We start from the raw sequence: 19,281 nt of genomic DNA on the forward strand, positions 1-19,281 counted from the left end.
CCTTTAGACCACTTTATTCAATGTAGCATTTAAAATTCAATAGAATAGTTGAAATTCTACATCTTGAATCCTGTCTACACAACACAATGTTTACAGTCCATTGTGCACACTGTATTAAGAAAAAAAACTGACCAAAACAAAATATATTTTAAAGGAAATAGGGTGTTGTTGTTCTTGGTGGAATTACACGCTCCGAGTCTGGAACTGCCCGAAATAACTTTGGTTCCCTTGAGTTTACATTGTTGAAGACCATGATTGATGCAATATTTCCACAGCGGTAGCAATAGTTTGGAGCAGACCACACAGTCACCAACTTTTCATCAAACATGAACTTATATCCTTCATGAACTAGTTGATGCGCTCGACAGATTAGTTTCAAGTTGTTGATATGGACAAACTACAAAACAAAAACGTTTCCCAAAAAAAAAGCATTAAAATCTTAAAAGTTTTCCCATACCTGGAGTAAATATGACTGACACATACAATTGAGAAAAAGCAAGGTTAAACTGAGAATTCCTTACTTAATGAACCTGGAACAAAAGGAAAACTTGGACTGACGTGCATGCAGGTCAACATCATGCTCATGGTACATTTAGCATGAGAGATTTTTTAAACAAGTACCCTACATATATCACCCAAAAGTCCAATTAAAGCTAATATCTCATCCAGGATGACAGTAAGTATGTGCATAACTTACAACCTTAAGATGGGGTAAAAAAAATGGCAAAGGGCAGTGTAAAACAAATCACCGTCCAGTAGTTTTTTTTTTCCCATTCTAAATACATGTGCCATACAAATGAGTGGATTCCACATAATTTTGTAAAACTTAATAACTTCATACTTTATCCCCCCCAAATGGCCAGTTTTCCAAATTCAGAATCCAAGTCACCAAAATAATGCTGATATCACCAAAAAGGAACTGCACGAAGTCAGAGATAAACAAAATGTGACATCGTGGAACATTAAAATACAAAAATATGGAAGTACCTTGGTCAAATGAGACAATACCAATTTTTTAAAAATATAAAGAAAAACTAGTATCCCATTACCACTTAAAATAATTCCTCAACTCATCAACACAGAAGCACTGAGAGTATGTGGTCTGACAGCTTACCTCATTGGTAACCTTTGCTCCGAACAGCCAGCCCGCTCCTCGAGGGCTGATAGCCCAGGTATCCACATCTTCAGGATCTGACCACACTAGGTCACAGAAGGCTCCTTTATGTGGGATCTCCTGGTTGCGCTCAATGGTTCGAATTTGATCTAGAGTTTTGATATCAGGAGAAAGTCCACCATGCACACACAGTATTTGTTCATCTATCAACTGGGATGGAAAAAACACAAATTGACTTTTGCAGTTAGTTTGCTCTTAAGATCCATTTACCTGTAAAACCTCAAACATACAATAAAAAGGTCACTGGGTTCATGGAATCTGTAGAACTTCCTTATAGGAATGAAAAATACAATCCTTCTCCTTCACTCCTCCCCCCCCCGCAAAAGTCCTGAATGGCCTTTTTGCTTCAAATATCAGACCAATTGTTCTTAGAAAGCTCATTAAAACTCTACCTTTCCTGATGTGACAAATTAAAATGGCTCAAAGCAATTGAAGGTTTAGTTTGGCTCAGAACGCCTATCTATTGCAAAATGCTCAAAACTGGGCATAACATCAACTGTAACCTAACCAATTTTACAAGTTATCTGATATTGTTTTGGTATACATTGCAAATAATGTTTTGGAATATTATTTTCAGACAACTAGATATTCAGTTCTCTTGATTTAGCCACATTCTTAAGCATTTTCTCATTGAAAGCCAAGTCCCATATCTGGTATTCCTGACAAAAGTGCACGGCCTCCTCCATCTTTCATTGGTGACCTGGCTGCCATCCTCTTCATTAGACTTGAGTAATACAGAAAATTTTTCAAAATTCTTTGCCAAATAATCTACTTGTTAACCAAATGTGATTTTGCAATGGGCATCCAAAAACAAATTATTTATATTTTTGCATATGCATACAAAATAGTAGACTTGAAAGACAGCCACAGGTTTTATCATTTCCAATTTCCTTTTTACAAGCAGAACAACATATATTTAATCAACCTACCAAGGCCACACAATATCCTTTTAAAATCAGGCTACTAAACTTGTCTCTCACAAGTCTTCAGAGTCTCATCAAAAACAACTTGCATTATATAATGCCTTTAATACAGAAAAGCATTCCAAGATGCTCAAGGGACACGAGTGGAAAAACATGCATATGTGCCAAGGAAAGAAATAAAAACACAATCTGAAAATATAGGAAGATTTCTGAGTACACGGGGGTAAAGTATTTTATGGAGGGAAACCCAGTATAGGCACTAATGTGCAAGAAGTACTTGGGCTGGGGATGAAGTTAGGCATAGCTCAAATACCATCTATAGATTTGCTGACAATACAACCATCATTCGTAGAATCTCAGATGGTGAAGAGAGGGCATACAGGAGTGAGATATGCCAACTAGTGGAATGGTGCTACAGCAACAATCTGGCACTCAACGTCAGTAAGACGAAAGAGCTGATTGTGGACTCCAGGAAGTGTAAGACGAAGGAGCACATACCAATCCTCAGAGGGATCAGAAGTGGAGAGAGTGAGCAGCTTCAAGTTCCTGGGTGTCAAGATATCTGAGGACCTAACCTGGTCCCAGCATATCAATGCAGTTGTAAAGAACGCAAGACAGTGGTTATACTTCATTAGGAGTTTGAAGAGATTTGGTGTGTTAACAAATACACTCAAAAACTTCTATAAATGTACCGTGGAGAGCATTCTGACCGGCTGCATCACTGTCTGGTATGGGGGGAGAGGGGCTACAGCATAGGATTTAAAGAAGCTGCAGAGGGTTGGAAATTTAGTCGGCTCCATCTTGGGTACTAACCTACAAAGTACCCTGGAGAGACATCTTCAAGGAGCGGTGTCTCAGAAAGGCAGCGCCCATTATTAAGGACCTTCAGTACCCAGAGCATGCCCTTTTCTCACTGTTACTATCAGATAGGAGGTACAAAAGCCTGAAGGCACACACTCAGCAATTCAGGAACAGCTTCTTCCCCTCTGCCATCTGATTCCTAAATGGACATTGAACCCTTGGACACTACCTCACATTTTAAGTATATATTACCTGTTTTTTTGCAGGATCTAAAATCTATTATATATACACACAGATATATACACACATACACACACACACTGTAATTGATCTACTTATTTATTCACTATTTTTTCTTTCTTCTATATTATCTATTGCATTGAACTGCTGCTGCTGCTAAATTAACAAATTTAATGACACATGCTTGTGATAATAAACCTGATTCTGAAATATAGAGTAATGAAGGCACATACTCCAGCTACAGGAGGGAACTCAAAATTTTAAAATGAAGGTTACCGGTACTGCAGCTCTAAATATATGGCAGTTGTAATTGTACAGTATTTTATTACCACATCTTCAAACCACACACAAACTATTAAAGATTCAGCATTATGAACTGGAATAATTTAATTATTATTGAGCAAAAAAGAAACAATTGAACCGCAATTTCATTGCGTGGCAGGGCAAAAAAATTCAAAGGCAAGCTATTAAAGCCAATTAAGGCAACAAATACATCTTAGCGTAAGGCAACTTTTTGAACTCTTCCAAAAGTTATAATCCCTGCCACTGTGGGCCAAAGGGCTGTTCTATGCTATACTATGCACTTTGCTAGAATAATTGAACAATGTTCTGGCTACGCAGGTTGACTGTGGTTAAGGCGGCATACGGTGCATTGGCCTTCATCAACCGTAGGATTGAGTTTAAGAGCCTAGAGGTAATGTTGCAGCTATGGAGGACCCTGGTCAGACCCAACTTGGAGTACTGTGCTCAGTTCTGGTGGCCTCACTACAGGAAGGACGTGGAAACCATAGAAAGGGTGCAGAGGAGATTTACACCGATGTTGCCTGGATTGGGGAGCATGCCTTAGGAGAATAGGTTGAGTGAACTCGGCCTTTTCTCCTTGGAGCGACGGAGGATGAGAGATGACTTGATAGAGGTGTACAAGATAATGAGAGGCACTGATTGTGTGGATAGTCAGAGGCTTTTCCCCAGGGCTGAAATGGCTAGCACGAAAGGGCATAGTTTTAAGGTGCTTGGAAGTAGGTACAGAGGAGATATTAGGGGTAAGTTGTTTTTTTTTAAAAACGCAGAGTGGTGAGTGCGTGGAATGGGCTGCTAACAGCGGCGGTGGAGGCAGAAACGATAGGGTATTTTAAGAGACTCCTGGATAGGTACATGGAGCTTAGAGAAATAGAGGCCTAGTTAGTTCTAAGGTAAGGAGATGTTTGGCACAGCTTTGTGGGCTGAAGGGCGTGTATTGTGCTGTAGGTTTTTTATGTTTCCATGTTCAACATAAATTCCAGCAATTTTGGCTCCTCATGCCAAGCACTGACCCCTAGTGTTAACAAGCCTGTTGTACAGGGATGCTAACACTGCATTGAACTTCCATGGAGTATGGCTGTTGTACATCACAAAACAAGTATATACTTACAGCTGCTACTGTGAGCATGTCGAAGACTTTGGTACAGTACCGCCAAGCATTAGCATTTCCATATTTTGTTTGACATTCATCTGTTAAAATAAACCAGCTTCAGTTTTTTTTTGAAACATGCAAAATACGGAATTTGACAAAAAGATTGAAGAAGAATTTCCTTGTCCCCAGCAGGGAAGGTAATTCATTCAAAACTTTACAATTTTAAAGTAGGTGCTAATTAATTACCATAGAACCCGTAGACTTGAGTAATCTGCCTGCTTTCATGATTTCCTCTGAGGAGTGTAATGCGATCAGGCCATTTTGCTTTCAATGCGAGGAGGTAGGTAAAAGTTTCAAGACTGTAATACCCTCTGTCCACAAAGTCACCCTATTTTAAAATGGCAAAGGTGTTAATGTTACATTGATTTAAAAAGTATAGATGTAAATCTCTTAACCCACGTGACAATGGAAACAGTTGGGAATAGAACAACTAATAGTGTTCCTAATACAAATATTATTGAATAACATTGTTAGGCAGCTCTTGTACTGAATATAACACACCTGAAGTCCATAATTCAAGTGAATATAAAATACTGGAATTACTTAGGTTATGCAGCTTTGTTGGAGGTGCAATAAAAGATTCACTTTTCTCTCTATAAATGTTCAACCCAACACTTTCAGCCTTTTCTGTTTATTTTGGATTACAAGCCCATATAATATTTTGCTTTCACAAGACAGTCACTGGATCCTCACTTTTGATGCTCAGATACACATCACTTAGGCTTTTTTCTTCCGCGTCAATACATTTGTTCTCTCAGTTCATAAAATCCTCATCTGCACGAACACATTACTGTACCAATTTTGTAACATGCAGAATTAACCCAAGTCAGATTTGCAACTGAATCAAAACTCAAGGAATTTACATACTTACCATGAAAATATAATTTGTGTCAGGAACTTGTCCTCCAGTTCTAAACAGCTCACCCAAGTCATAAAACTGTAAAAACGTTTAGAATACATCTGCAGTTTAGGGCTTGGTTATTTTGTACATTACAAACAGAAAGTTTATTTGTAAAGCAAAGGAAACTATTGGATATACAGTGAATTTAGGTTATGTACATCATTTCTTCATGCAGAACCTTCACAATACCGAATACTCAAATTATTAACTGTGCACACATCACTGTGCACTTTATCCATTTTCCTTTTTGGCTCCCTTCTTATCCCTTCTCTTCTCACCTTCCTCCTTCCTTTTCATGCATGGTCCACTGTTATTGGCTATTACTTCTTCATCAACCCTTTACCTCCTCCACCTATCCTTTCCCAGCTTCTTATTTCAGACCCTCCTCCCACACACCCACCTTCCCCCTCACCTGGTTTCATCTAACATCTGCCAATGTGTACTTCTTCTCACGCCCCCTCCCACATTCTTTCCCTTTCCCCGTCCTGATGAAAGCTCTCAGTCCAAGACTTTGACTGTTTATTCTCATCCATAGATGTTGTCTGACTTGCTGTGTTTATTGAGTACTTATTGTGTGCTTTTCAATTTTAGCTTCCCGCATCTGAAAATACTCAAACATGAAGATCAGGGTTAAGAGAGGAAAGCTAGAAAGACATTGGTGAAGCCAGATGGTTAGGGAAAACAAAGGTCTGAAGAGGAAGGAATCTGATAGCAGAGGAGAGTGGACCAAAGGAGAAAGGGAAGGTGGGGAGGAAAGACACCCTGGGGGAGGTAAGAAGAGGTAAAGAGGCCAGAGTGGGGAAATGGGGACAGGGGGAATATTTTTAAACTGGAAGGAAAAAAATCAATATTCATAGCATCAGGTTGGAGGCTACCAGAAGGAACACAAGGTGTTGCTCCTCCACCCCAAGGGTGGCTTCAGCGTGACACAAGAGGAGGCCATGGACTGACATGTTGGAACTGCAATGGAAATCGAAATTAAAATGTTCTGCTTTTGGCAGATGGAGTGGAGGTGCTCGATGAAGCGCGCCCCCCCCCACACAAATTTATGATGGGTCTCTCTAACAAACAGGAGGCTGCATTGGGAGCACTGGACACTGCAGACAACCCCAGCAGATTCGCAAGTGAAGTGTCGCCTCATCTGGAAGGACTGCTTGGGGCCCTGAATGGAAGTGAATGGGCAGGTGTAGCTCTTTGGCTGCTTGCAGGGAGAAGTACTGGGAGGGAGATGAGAGCGAGAGAGAGAGCAAGAGATGGGTGAATGGACAAGGGAACACTTGCAACACATTTTCTAGATTACCAGTAAGCATTTAATACATTACTAATCTCATTAGATGTCTACTGAAGTAGCCCCAGTGACTGCATAGAACATTGGTTATTCTATTAAAACCCACATGCAAGAATGCACAGAGGTAGAATTTGTGTGGTGAAATATGGAGGAAATCATTTATTGTTACCAAGTCGTGTACTGCACACTTGTAACCCTGTACAAATGGCATAAAGGAATAAAGTGAGGAGAGAGAAAAAAAAGCACAAAATCCTTTTTGGAGTTGTGGAAAGCTGCCCCAATGAGGAAGTGTATGAACATACAGACCCTAAAATGGGAAACCATAAGACCCAAGAGTAGAATTAGGCCATTCAGTTCATCAAGTCTCCTTCACCATTCCATCATGGCTGATTTATTATCCCTATCAACCCCATTATCCTGTCTTTTCCCTGTAATCTTTGACATCCTTACTCATTACATCGTGAGAATTATCTCATTCCTAAGAAGCAATTTTTTCCCATGATAAACACACAATATTTGAAATGGGGTGGTACAAATCACTTTAGTTATGTAAAGTTATTTAAAGTGGGTTTTAGTTATTTAAAAAACAAGGTTGTACTCGAATCTTTGGTCATTGCTGTCAAATCCACAATGGAAAACAAACAGGCTCAAATGGCATTTAAAATCAGATATTAAAGGATAACAATTATCAAGCAACTATGCATTTCTGATTTAACAAGAGTCTGGAATAACTAACTTCAAGAAAGATTTAATCTTCAAACAATGTAAAATTTACCTGCCCATGTATGTCCCCACAGACTGTAACAGGTGTAGACACTGGCTGGACATTAGACTCTTCCAAAAGCAAGTCACATACATAGTCACAGAGTCGCTGAAAAAAATAAATTAAAGTTGGTATCTCTAGCTTCCAAGGAAATTATACAAGCTCCCATAGTCACTATTCAATTTAAATTTGAGCGTTGGGAGTCTCACTCCATTAAAGGTGTGGATCACACATACAGGTTGTAAAGTCAATACACATTTTCTTTAGAACTGATTAAAGACAGTAGTTTTAGACTCTAACCACCACAACTATCCTTAGATGCTCACTTAAGACAATTTGTGGACTTCTTAAAAGATCAGCAAGGCTTGAACTGCAGCCTTCTAATATCCCTAAACAAATGATTCTCTTTAAGATATGTTATGATTTAAACATTCTCTTTCTTGTTCCATGCTCATCCCACCCCATCTCCAACCTCCAGTCATCCAATTCTACGTCGGCCTCCTAAACTACCAAGGAATTGCACAGCACAGAAACGGGCATTTTTGACCCACCTTGTCCATGCCCACTGTGATGCTTCTCTATGCTATCCATTTTATTTATTTAGCACTGCAGCATGGAGTAGCCCTCCCAGCCCTTTGAGCCATGCCACCCAGCATCCCTACAACCCCAATCGATCCTAGATGAACCAAAGAACAATTTACAATGACCAATCTTCCCTGCACACCTTTGGACTGGGGAGGAAACTGAAGTACCAGGGGAAAACCCATGCATTTTACAGGGAACACTTAGACTCCTTACAGAACAGTGCTGGAATTAAACTCTGAAAAGCCCCAAGCTGCAATAGTGTCATGCTAACCACTGCATTTCTGTGGTGCCATATGCCTGCATAAAGTCCATATCTATGTATTTCCTGCCCGAGTGCCTTTTAAAAGACTGGTAAAGACAAATGTAGGTCCCCTACAGACAGAAACAGGTGAATTGATTATGGGGAGCAAGGACATGGCAGACCAACTGAATAATTACTTTGGTTCTGTCTTCACTAAGGAGGACATAAATAATCTTCTAGAAATAGTAGGGGACAGAGGGTCCAGTGAGATGGAGGAACTGAGCGAAATACATGTTAGTAGGGAAGTGGTGTTAGGTAAATTGAAGGGATTAAAGGCAGATAAATCCCCAGGGCCAGATGGTCTGCATCCCAGAGTGCTTAAGGAAGTAGCCCAAGAAATAGTGGATGCATTAGTAATAATTTTTCAAAACTCTTTAGATTCTGGACTAGTTCCTGAGGATTGGAGGTGGCTAATGTAACCCCACTTTTTAAAAAAGGAGGGAGAGAGAAACCGGAGAATTATAGACTGGTTAGCCTAACGTCGGTGGTGGGGAAACTGCTGGAGTCAGTTATCAAAGATGTGATAACAGCACATTTGGAAAGCAGTGAAATCATCGGACAAAGTCAGCATGGATTTGTGAAAGGAAAATCATGTCTGACAAATCTCATAGAATTTTTTGAGGATGTAACTAGTAGAGTGGATAGGGGAGAACCAGTGGATGTGGTATATTTGGATTTTCAAAAGGCTTTTGACAAGGTCCCACACAGGAGATTAGTGTGCAAACTTAAAGCACACGGTATTGGGGGTAAGGTATTGATGTGGATAGAGAATTGGTTAGCAGACAGAAAGCAAAGAGTGGGAATAAACGGGACCTTTACAGAATGGCAGGCAGTGACTAGTGGGGTACCGCAAGGCTCAATGCTGGGACCCCAGTTGTTTAAGATATATATTAATGACTTGGATGAGCGAATTAAATGCAGCATCTCCAAGTTTGCGGATGACACCAAGCTGGGCGGCAGTGTTAGCTGTGAGGAGGATGCTAAGAGGATGCAGGGTGACTTGGATAGGTTGGGTGAGTGGGCAAATTCATGGCAGATGCAATTTAATGTGGATAAATGTGAAGTTATCCACTTTGGTGGCAAAAATAGGAAAACAGATTATTATCTGAATGGTGGCCGATTAGGAAAAGGGGAGGTGCAACGAGACCTGGGTGTCATTATGCACCAGTCATTGAAAGTGGGCATGCAGGTACAGCAGGCGGTGAAAAGGGCGAATGGTATGCTGACATTTATAGCAAGAGAATTTGAGTACAGGAGCAGGGAGGTACTACTGCAGTTGTACAAGGCCTTGGTGAGACCACACCTGGACTATTGTGTGCAGTTTTGGTCCCCTAATCTGAGGAAAGACATCCTTGCCATAGAGGGAGTACAAAGAAAGTTCACCAGATTGATTCCTGGGATGGCAGGACTTTCATATGAAGAAAGACTGGATGAACTAGGCTTGTACTTGTTGGAATTTAGAAGATTGAGGGGGGATCTGAGTGAAACGTATAAAATCCTAAAGGGATTGGACAGTCTAGATGCAGGAAGATTGTTCCCGATGTTGGGGAAGTCCAGAATGAGGGGTTACAGTTTGAGGATAAAGGGGAAGCCTTTTAGGACTGAGATTAGGAAAAACTTCTTCACACAGAGAGTGGTGAATCTGTGGAACTCTCTGCCACAGGAAACAGTTGAGGCCAGTTCATTTAAGAGGGAGTTCGATATGGCCTTTGTGGCTAGGGGGATCAGAGGGTATGGAGGGAAGGCTGGGGCAGGGTTCTGAGTTGGATGATCAGCCATGATCATAATAAATGGCGGTGCAGGCTCAAAGGGCCAAATGGCCTACTCCTGCACCTATTTTCTATGTTTCTATGTAAACTCTACCAAACACTCTGGCAGCATTTTCCAGCTATTCACCATCCTGTGTTGAAAACTTTCCCTTCAGATCGCCTTAAATTTCTTCCCTCTTACCTATGGCCTGTGCCTTCAGAGGGAAAAAAAAACACTATATCCCTTGATTTTATAAACCTCTATAAAAATCAAAGTCCCCACTCACCCCAAAGCCCCCCTCCATTCTGATGATGGATTTATTCTCACTTCCAAGGTTAATGTCTCCACAACAGCAGCAATGACTCGAGCTCTAGAAATCTATTCAAAAAGCTTCTTATTTCTCTCCTCTGTGGCAAACCTTAGAACCCATGCTCGATTAAATCCTTGGTTTCCAAAATCTCGTTGTGACCCAATGTCAAATTGTGTTCGATGATGACACTGAAATTCCTTGGAACATTTTGCTGCTTTAAAAAGGCAAAATACAAACACAAGCCATTGTTGTTGACGCAAACATGAGGAAATCTGCAGATGCTGGAATTTCAAGCAACACACATAAAAGTTGCTGGTGAACGCAGCAGGCCAGGCAGCATCTCTAGGATGAGGTACAGTCAACGTTTCGGGCCGAGACCCTTCGTCAGGACTAACTGAAAGAAGAGCTAGTAAGAGATTTGAAAGTGAGAGAGGGAGGGGCAGATCTGAAATGATAGGAGAAGACAGGAGGGGGAGGGATGGAGGCAAGAGCTGGACAGGTGATTGGCAAAAGGGATATGAGAGGATCATGGGACAGGAGGCCCAGGGAGAAGGTAAAGGGGGAGGGGGGGGAATCCCAGAGGATGGGCAAGGGGTATAGTGAGAGGGACAGAGGGAGAAAAAGGAGAGAGAGAAAAAGAATGTGTGTGTATATAAATAAATAAATAACGGATGGGGTACGCGGGGGAGGTGGGGCATTAGCGGAAGTTTGAGAAGTCAATGTTCATGCCATCAGGTTGGAGGCTACCCAGACGGAATATAAGGTGTTGTTCCTCCAACCTGAGTGTGGCTTCATCTTTACAGTGGAGGAGGCCGTGGATAGACATGTCAATGGGAATGGGATGTGGAATTAAAATGCGTGGCCACTGGGAGATCCTGCTTTCTCTGATGGACAGAGAGTAGATGTTCAGCAAAACGATCTCCCAGTCTGCGTCGGGTCTCGCCAATATATAGGAGGCCGCATCGGGAGCACCGGATGCAGTATATCACCCCAGCCGACTCACAGGTGAAGTGTCGCCTCACCTGGAAGGACTGTCTGGGGCCCTGAATGGTAGTGAGGAAGGAAGTGTAAGGGCATGTGTAGCACTTGTTCCGCTTACAAGGATAAGTGCCATGAGGGAGATCGGTGGGGAGGGATGGGGGGGGGCGGGAGAGAACGAATGGACAAGGGAGTCGCGTAGGGAGCGATCTCTGCGGAAAGCGCGGGGGGGGGGGAAGAGGGAAAGATGTGCTTGGTGGTGGGATCCTGTTGGAGCTGGTGGAAGTTACGGAGAATTATATGTTGGACCCGGAGGCTGGTGGGGTGGTAGGTGAGGACAAGGGGAACCCTATTCCTAGTGGGGTGGCGGGAGGATGGAGTGAGAGCAGATGTGCGTGAAATGGGGGAGATGCGTTTGAGAGCAAAGTTGATGGTGGAGGAAGGGAAGCCCCTTTCTTTAAAAAAGGAGGACATCTCCTTTGTCCTGGAATGAAAAGCCTCATCCCGAGAGCAGATGCGGTGCAGATGGAGGAATTGCGAGAAGGGGATGGCAGTTTTGCAAGAGACGGTGAGAAGAGGAATAGTCCAAATAGCTGTGAGAGTCAGGAGGCTTATAGTAGACATCAGTGGATAAGCTGTCTCCAGAGATAGAGACAGAAAGATCTAGAAAGGGGAGGGAGGTGTCGGAAATGGACCAGGTAAACTTGAGGGCAGGGTGAAAGTTGGAGGCAAAGTTAATAAAGTCAACGAGCTCAGCATGCGTGCAGGAAGCAGTGCTAATGCAGTCGTCGACGTAGCGAAGGAAAAGTGGGGGACAGATATCAGAATAGGTTTGGAACATAGATTGTTCCACAAACCCAACAAAAAGGCAGGCATAGCTGGGACCCATACGGGTGTCCATGGTTACACCTTTAGTTTGGAGGAAGTGGGAGGAGCCAAAGGAGAAACTTTTAAGAGTAAGGACTAATTCCGCTAGACAGAGCAGAGTGGTGGTAGAGGGGGACTGGTTGGGTCTGGAATCCAAAAAGAAGCGGAGAGCTTTGAGACCTTCCTGATGGGGGATGGAAGTATATTGGGACTGGACATGCATGGTGAAAATAAAGTGGTGGGGGCCAGGGAACTTAAAATCATCGAAAAGTTTCAGAGCGTGAGAAGTGTCACGAACATAGGTAGGAAGGGATTGAACAAGGGGGGGATAAAACCGTGTCGAGGTATGCAGAAGTGAGTTCGGTGGGGCAGGAGCAAGCTGAAACAATGGGCCACCCTGGACAGGCAGGTTTGTGGATCTTGGGTAGGAGGTAGAAACAGGAAGTGCGGGGTGTGGGAACTATAAGGTTGGTAGCAGTGAATGGGAGATCCATTGTTGTTGAATTGAGTTTGTAATAACTGATGTGGAATGACTTATTACCTTCACACTTGATCAATCTGTATTCTGACTCACGGATAACAAGACCCAAAAACAGCAGATGAATAGAGAAGCCACTAAAAAATAAAAATCCTCATTCAAACTATCAAAGGACATTACTTTAAAATTAAATTCCTTCAAATTTGTACAAAACACAATCTGTACACTAGGATGAATGATCTATCATGAACAAATTATTTGAATCAGAGGTACAGAGGAACAAATTTATGCAACGGTAGAGTGTAAGATTGCAAGACTATTCGATTATGGTTGATTTATTATCATTCTCAACCTCATTCTCCAGGCTTCTTCCCATAACTTTTGATGCCCTGACTAATCAAGAATCTATCAAACTCCACTTTAACTATAGCAAATGACTGGACCTCCACAGCTGTCTGCAGCAATGAATTCCACAGATTCATCACCCTCTGGCTACAGAAATTCCTCATCTCTGTTCTAAAGTCCCAGACTCACCATTACAATTCTAGCCATGTACTTCAGAAAGGATATGAAGGTTTTGAAAAATTACAGAAGACTCTTTCAAGTATGTGTACAGGAATGAGGAATCATTGTTAAGTTAATGGAATAGCTGGTGCGTCCCGGAAGCAATATGATTGAGGTATTTGCATATTAAAATAAGGACAAATGAAAAACAAATTAAGATTTCGACTCACTGAATAGTCATTAACCACATTCAATACACTATGAACTAATTGGATTAAGAACCAGAAATAACATGAGGAAAATACTTCCTCTATACACATGGGTCAAGTGATAATGAAGTAATTGATTCAGCCTCAATAGAAAGCAATTGAATAAGCAGAATCAGGTTTACTGGCATGTTGTGAGCTATGTACATACATCTACTGATGCTTCTGGACACATCTTCAGTGACGTTCCTGGAATCATCGGGTGTTTCGGGTCTTTCAACATCATACAACCTCCTCCAGGTGACCCAGCCGGGGCTGATCAGACCCCAGCTTGTGTCCAGATGGCTAGCTACTTATGACTCCATGGCTGCCCTCTTTTGAGTCACAGCCATCTTGAGGCCCTCTCTGCCGCATCGGTGGTACTGCAGATGGCTCTCCTCTTCCCCTCTCCCTCGATGCCCAAAATGCTGAAGGCTCTAACTAAGGAACGGGCTGCGAATCCCCTACAACCACCCTCCACTGGGAGATACCTCATTCTCCATCCAGCCTGCTGACAGTTGCTGACCAGTCCTGCGTACTTGGAGAGCTTCCTTTCAAAGGCCTCTTCCAAGCTATCTTCCCATGGGACTGTCAGCTCCAGCAGCACCACTTGCTTAGTAGACCAGACACTAGGACAATGTCTGGTCGCAGGGTGGTGGCTGCGATATGGTTGGGGAACTTCAGCTGCCCTTTGAGGTCCACCAACAGTTGCCAGTCCCTTGCAGAGGGATAGCAAAAAAGGAAAAAAAAAGTGAGGTAGCAGTGATTGGTTCATTGTCCATTCAGAAATCTGATGACAGAGGGGACAAAGCTGCTACTGGAACATTGAGTGTGTGTCTTCAGGCTCCTGTAACTCATCCTTGATGGTAGCAATGGGTAATGGGGATCCTTAATGATGGATGCCACCTTTTTTGGGGACATCACCTATTGAAGGTGCTCTTGATGCTGGGGAGGTTACTGCCCATGACAGAGCTGGCTTAGTTTACAACTCTCTGTAGCTTTCTCCAAACCTGTACCAGACTGTGATGCACAAGGAGAAAAACATTGCAAGAATACAGCAAAAAATATTTGGAACGCACCTTCAAAGAGTTGGCACTTATTTAGTTAAGCCAAAAGAACCACCGTGAAATGTTATGCCACAAATAGCCATGAGCTACATATGGCTTTCAGGAATCTCAGGTAAATTTAAGTGAATGTCATTAAGCACAAAGACTAATTTATATGACTTTGTGCTTGTTACCCAAAAAAAGTGAATTTTGACAAATTTGGAATTGCTTTATTTTCTTGGTTAGTGAATGATGATCCAAGGAAAGTAAAATCAGTAAATGTACCCGTGTTGTGTACATGTATAGAAGATGCCTTCAACCAGAATTAGACTACATAGGTTAAAGTAGTGTTATTATATGCCTAGTACTATCCTAAGGAAATGACAAAGTATTATGAAATGCTCTAAGTTATGACCCACCCACAGAGAAAGATTTGGGAACATAGCCAAAAAAATTGGCTGATTTCTTGTTTCTAGAAATTGAAATATACCTATTTATCTTCTCAGAGGCTATGCGGAATACATCCACAGAGAATAATTAAGTGCAAACACTTGGCAAAACTAGATATTGAAATATGCCAATGCAATAAGTTAATAGATGTTTCTACCTCTCAGCTTGAATGATTTTGATATATTCTACCATGTTGAGTAAAAGAGGCTGAGATGTTCTTTAACAATTATGTCCCCTATCCTTGAATAATTTTAAATCATCCAGTGTTATTTTTAATTTAGTAAGAATCCCCTCCGACAACCTTTCTGAAGATGTGAAATATTATCACAAATCAAACTTGAACGCATTCCAAACATAAAACATTAATCCAACTTCTGTCTGGATGCAAACTCGATCCAATTCAGAAAGTAATCGAAAACAAGAGTGAACGCTTCTTGTTTGCAGAGGAATGAAAAGCTCCAAAAGGTTCTTCCGGCTAACTCCAAACAAACAAACTAAAAAAGAAACAGCGTCCCTCCTTAAATCTTCGCCACCAGCAGACACCGCACAAATTTAACTACGCGATCATGACTTCCTGTTGTCTTCAGAGACGCTAGTTTAGACGGAGAGCTGTTCATTGGCGGTACCCTCGACCAGTGAGGATGGGCGGTGTTTATGCAAGGCTTTTTTTAAATCTGGGATAAGTCCAGGGGCAAGACTAATGGTCGACGCGGTGAGCCAGCTGCCCTCATTCTCCTTATAAAGAAGAGCTCAGAGCAACCGCACAGGGCCTCAGATACAAGGCAGAGCCCCAATTTGACAGCTCGCACGAGTTCACCCGCCAGCCAAAGGCTAGCACGGCCGACCAGGAAGGCGGGCGTGGAGTTAAAGGAGGAGGAAATGCACAACTCGTTACCTTCAGGTCATTTTCCGGGAGATACTTGCACTGCCGTGCTATCTCCACATACTTGTCCAGGTCCAGAGGCGCCATTTTGGGACACTGACTGAACGGCCCCTCCGGGCCGGTGACGCGTTTCCGGTCCTCTCGACCCTCCCGATTCCCACCGCCGCCGCGGCACTCCGCTTTTCCCGACTCCTGCCGCTGCTCGCCGATTCTCCCGACTCCCTGCCGGCCCAATCGCTCACTCGGTGGTGGCCGGCTTCCCCCTTTTCCGGTTCCCTCGAATCAACGCCGCTCTCTGATTGCCTCACGCGCCGGGCGCCTCCTTCTCCATTGGTCACCGCGGGGAGGGGCGGGGGTGAAAGTTCAGGGGTCGCCGATCGTCGCAGCAGCGCCGGCGCAAGGCGAGGAGTTGGCATGGAGCCGTGAAGGTGTAAGTACCGCATAATAGAGAAAAAAAACAGATGTGGGAAATCTTGACCACACACAAGATGCTGGATATCGGACGGTATCTATGGTGGGGAATAAACAGGATTGAAAAGGAAGTGGGTAGAAAACAAAGAAAGAAGGTGGGGAGGGGGTGGTCCTCTTACCCCTTCTCTTCCCCTGCTCATCACCTCCCTCTGTTTTCCCACCTCCTTTTCTTTATTCCATGGTCTATTCTTCTATTGGATTCAGCCCTTTAGCTCTTCCACCTACCTCCACCCAGCTTTTCACAACATTTTCCCTCACCTGGGCTTCCTGCTTACTTTTAAGCCAATTTCCTTCTAGTGCTCACCTATCACATGGTCCATTTCTAGTTCCTGTCTTGATCTTAGCCACAAACAAGCATTACAAGTCAGCTTTTTGTGGATGGAACTCCTGGCCTTTCACTCCTGGACACTATATAAATTCTCCATCGTTAGGTAAGTTGTTCTTCCATCTGTATTAGAACTAGCCATTCCTGCATTCACGCAGTTGTGATTTCAGGCTCAGCTTTTCTCTCTTTATTACTATAACCAGTCCTGCCATCAGCAACACCTAACACAGACAAAGGAGAATAGTCATTCTCCAACTGCACCATTAATACTATTAATGGTACCCATCACTCTCCAAATGACCCTCTGGGCACATAACCACAGTCTTGCGATCAGTAACTCCTTATGCAGACAAAGGAGCATAATCACTCTCTCGTATCTCCCTTAACCAATTTGACCTAGATCCCCTCTATCATAGATAATTCCTTTGTCTCATCCATTCTTCTATCTTGTTCTCCTTGAATTACCTTTCTTTTATGTCTCCCAGTTCTGCCAGTGATCTCTGATCTGAAACTTTTAACAGCTGCTTAGCCTATTGAAAATTTCCAGCATTTTATGTTTCTGTTTCAGATTTCCAATAACTACAATTTGTTTATTTTTCTTTTGAAGGAGAGGAGTTGTATTATTCCCTTGACCTGGTATTCATTGAGGGATCACTATAGAGAGGAACGATTTTGATCAGGCATAGGGACGATCCTTCCACTGAATGGAAGAGGAACTAGGTGGTGTTGCACCAGATAAACTGTACAGAACTTTGTTGATTAGGGCTACAAGATAGAGTACACTCCACCCACCTCTTTTGGAGTTTTCAGTAGGACCAGAAGATTTAGCAACAGAATGAGGCCATTGTGCTATTGAGTCTGCTCTGCATTCAACCAAGGCTTATAACTCTTTCTTAACACAATTCTCAACGTAACCTTTAATGCCCTAACTAATCAAGAACCTATCAACTCTGGTTTAAATAGCTTGGCCTCCACAGCCACCTGTGACAATGAATTCTACAGATTCATCACCCTCGGGCTAAAGAAATTCCTCCTCCTCTCTGTTCTGAAGTACAGCTATCTGTTGCAACCAGATTGAAAGTACATTTATTATCGAAGGATATGTACAGAATATGACTCTCAGATGCGTCCTCCTGCAGGCAGCTATAAGCAAAAAAGAAGCACTGTGGAACCTGCTCAAGAAAACACAAACGCACGAAAAATGAACAAATTGTGCAAATGGCAAAAAGCGAGTAAACAACACATAGAATATGAAACGTCAAACCAGCAGTATTCAGTTTAGTTCAGTTCAGTACCACTCTACTACTAGCCCGTACAGGCCACAATGCCATTCTTCACCAAAACAGCCCAGTCCGCATCCATCGTCCCGATCAACCCGCTCAGACAGCTTAAAAAAAAGAGGAACCAGAATCCAGGAGCACGTGTGAAATATACCTCAAAGCCTCCCAAAGTGAGTCCATGGCCTGGCAACGTGGATCCCAAGACTCCTGCCCTTCCCTCCGACAGCAGCTAGCAAGAGGGAGAGGAGGATCGGTCAAACATAAGCAGACGGCGCTGAGCACCCACCTGTCCTTCGCTCTCGTCCTCATTGACTTTACCCTTGCTCAACAACTCAATTGGAGAGAGGCACCGGAGTCGATCATGGGCTCGTACCCTTAATGCTTCAGTCAGAGAGAAGCAATGGAGTCGATCATGGGCTCCTGCTCTGTCTCCAGGCTTCCAGGCCACCAGGCCACACACACTCCACTCCAAACCTCATCAAACTCCCTCGGAGATGGCAAAGAACCAGATCACACAATCAGCCCAAAAAACACATCATCAAAATGTAAATTATAGGTTCCAATCACACACAGCGTAGTAGTAGAATCATATTTGAAAGGACAAGAAGTAAAATAAGTTGTTTCGTGAACTGTCTGCAGGACATCACTGTTGGTCATGTCCCCTGACGCTATCTTGACCACCCAATGGCTATTCACCACCCAAATTCATTTTCATCTCTGTTCTAAAGGGGAATTTATTTATTCTGAGGCAGTGTCCTCTGGTCCTAGGCTCTCCTCCCACTACTGGAAACATCCTCTCTGAGGTGGGGAAGGGCGAACGTCAACTCAGACCATGAGGGGCCTGTGTCGGGCATTTTCATGCCTTACAAGGCGCAGATTGGAAGTATGTGTGGGGCGCCACTCCTCGCACAGACACTAGAGCAATGTGTGATTGAGTGCCTTGCTCAAGGACACAAATATGCTGCCTGCCACAGCTGAGGCTCGAACTAGCGACCTTCAGATCACTAGACGAACACCTTAACCATTTGGCCATGTGCCTAACACTAAGGTGATCCCCCAGTAAATATCAAGGGAATCATGCAGCCCCTCATCTTCAAGTGTCTATTCTATCCCGTACTCACTTTTTCTCTATTAATATTGCTAAGGTTGATAGCTAGACGTTAGCACATTGGTATTTATAGGAGGTGGTTGAATGCAAATTGTTGTATATTTCCTACATTTCAATTCCAAAATAATCATTGGCTTTGAAGAACTCTTGAGGTTATG

General features: G+C 42.9%; 2 protein-coding genes across 2 annotated transcripts in view; one reads left to right on the forward strand and one right to left on the reverse strand.

The window, feature by feature from the left end:
* Positions 1 to 16,274, reverse strand: ppp6c (protein phosphatase 6, catalytic subunit). The gene is made up of 7 exons (XM_072239905.1): positions 15,952 to 16,274; positions 7,556 to 7,651; positions 5,463 to 5,528; positions 4,778 to 4,919; positions 4,550 to 4,629; positions 1,115 to 1,324; positions 1 to 397 (listed from the first exon to the last, which is right to left on the reverse strand). Exons 1-7 carry the CDS (start codon positions 16,024 to 16,026, stop codon positions 149 to 151), a joined length of 918 nt encoding a protein of 305 aa, XP_072096006.1. The 5' UTR covers positions 16,027 to 16,274; the 3' UTR covers positions 1 to 148.
* The window catches only part of rabepk (Rab9 effector protein with kelch motifs), a 16,889-nt gene continuing 13,374 nt past the window's right edge, over positions 15,767 to 19,281 (forward strand). The window contains exon 1 of the mRNA XM_072239904.1: positions 15,767 to 16,369. The gene's annotated coding sequence lies outside the window, so the exon portion shown is untranslated. The remainder of the gene's footprint in view (positions 16,370 to 19,281) is intronic.

This window comes from Mobula birostris, chromosome 22 (genome assembly GCF_030028105.1).
Source record: "Mobula birostris isolate sMobBir1 chromosome 22, sMobBir1.hap1, whole genome shotgun sequence".
NCBI classification, from domain to species: Eukaryota; Metazoa; Chordata; class Chondrichthyes; order Myliobatiformes; family Myliobatidae; genus Mobula; species Mobula birostris.

Excerpts from the sequence above, each read along its gene's own strand:
- ppp6c (XM_072239905.1), bottom strand. The coding sequence starts at position 16,026 with ATGGCGCCTCTGGACCTGGACAAGTATGTGGAGATAGCACGGCAGTGC. Across the intron at positions 5,529-7,555 it reads GTGGGGACATACATGGGCAG|TTTTATGACTTGGGTGAGCT; the intron begins GTAAATTTTACA and ends ACGTTTTTACAG. Across the intron at positions 4,630-4,777 it reads TCAAGTCTACGGGTTCTATG|ATGAATGTCAAACAAAATAT; the intron begins GTAATTAATTAG and ends TTATTTTAACAG.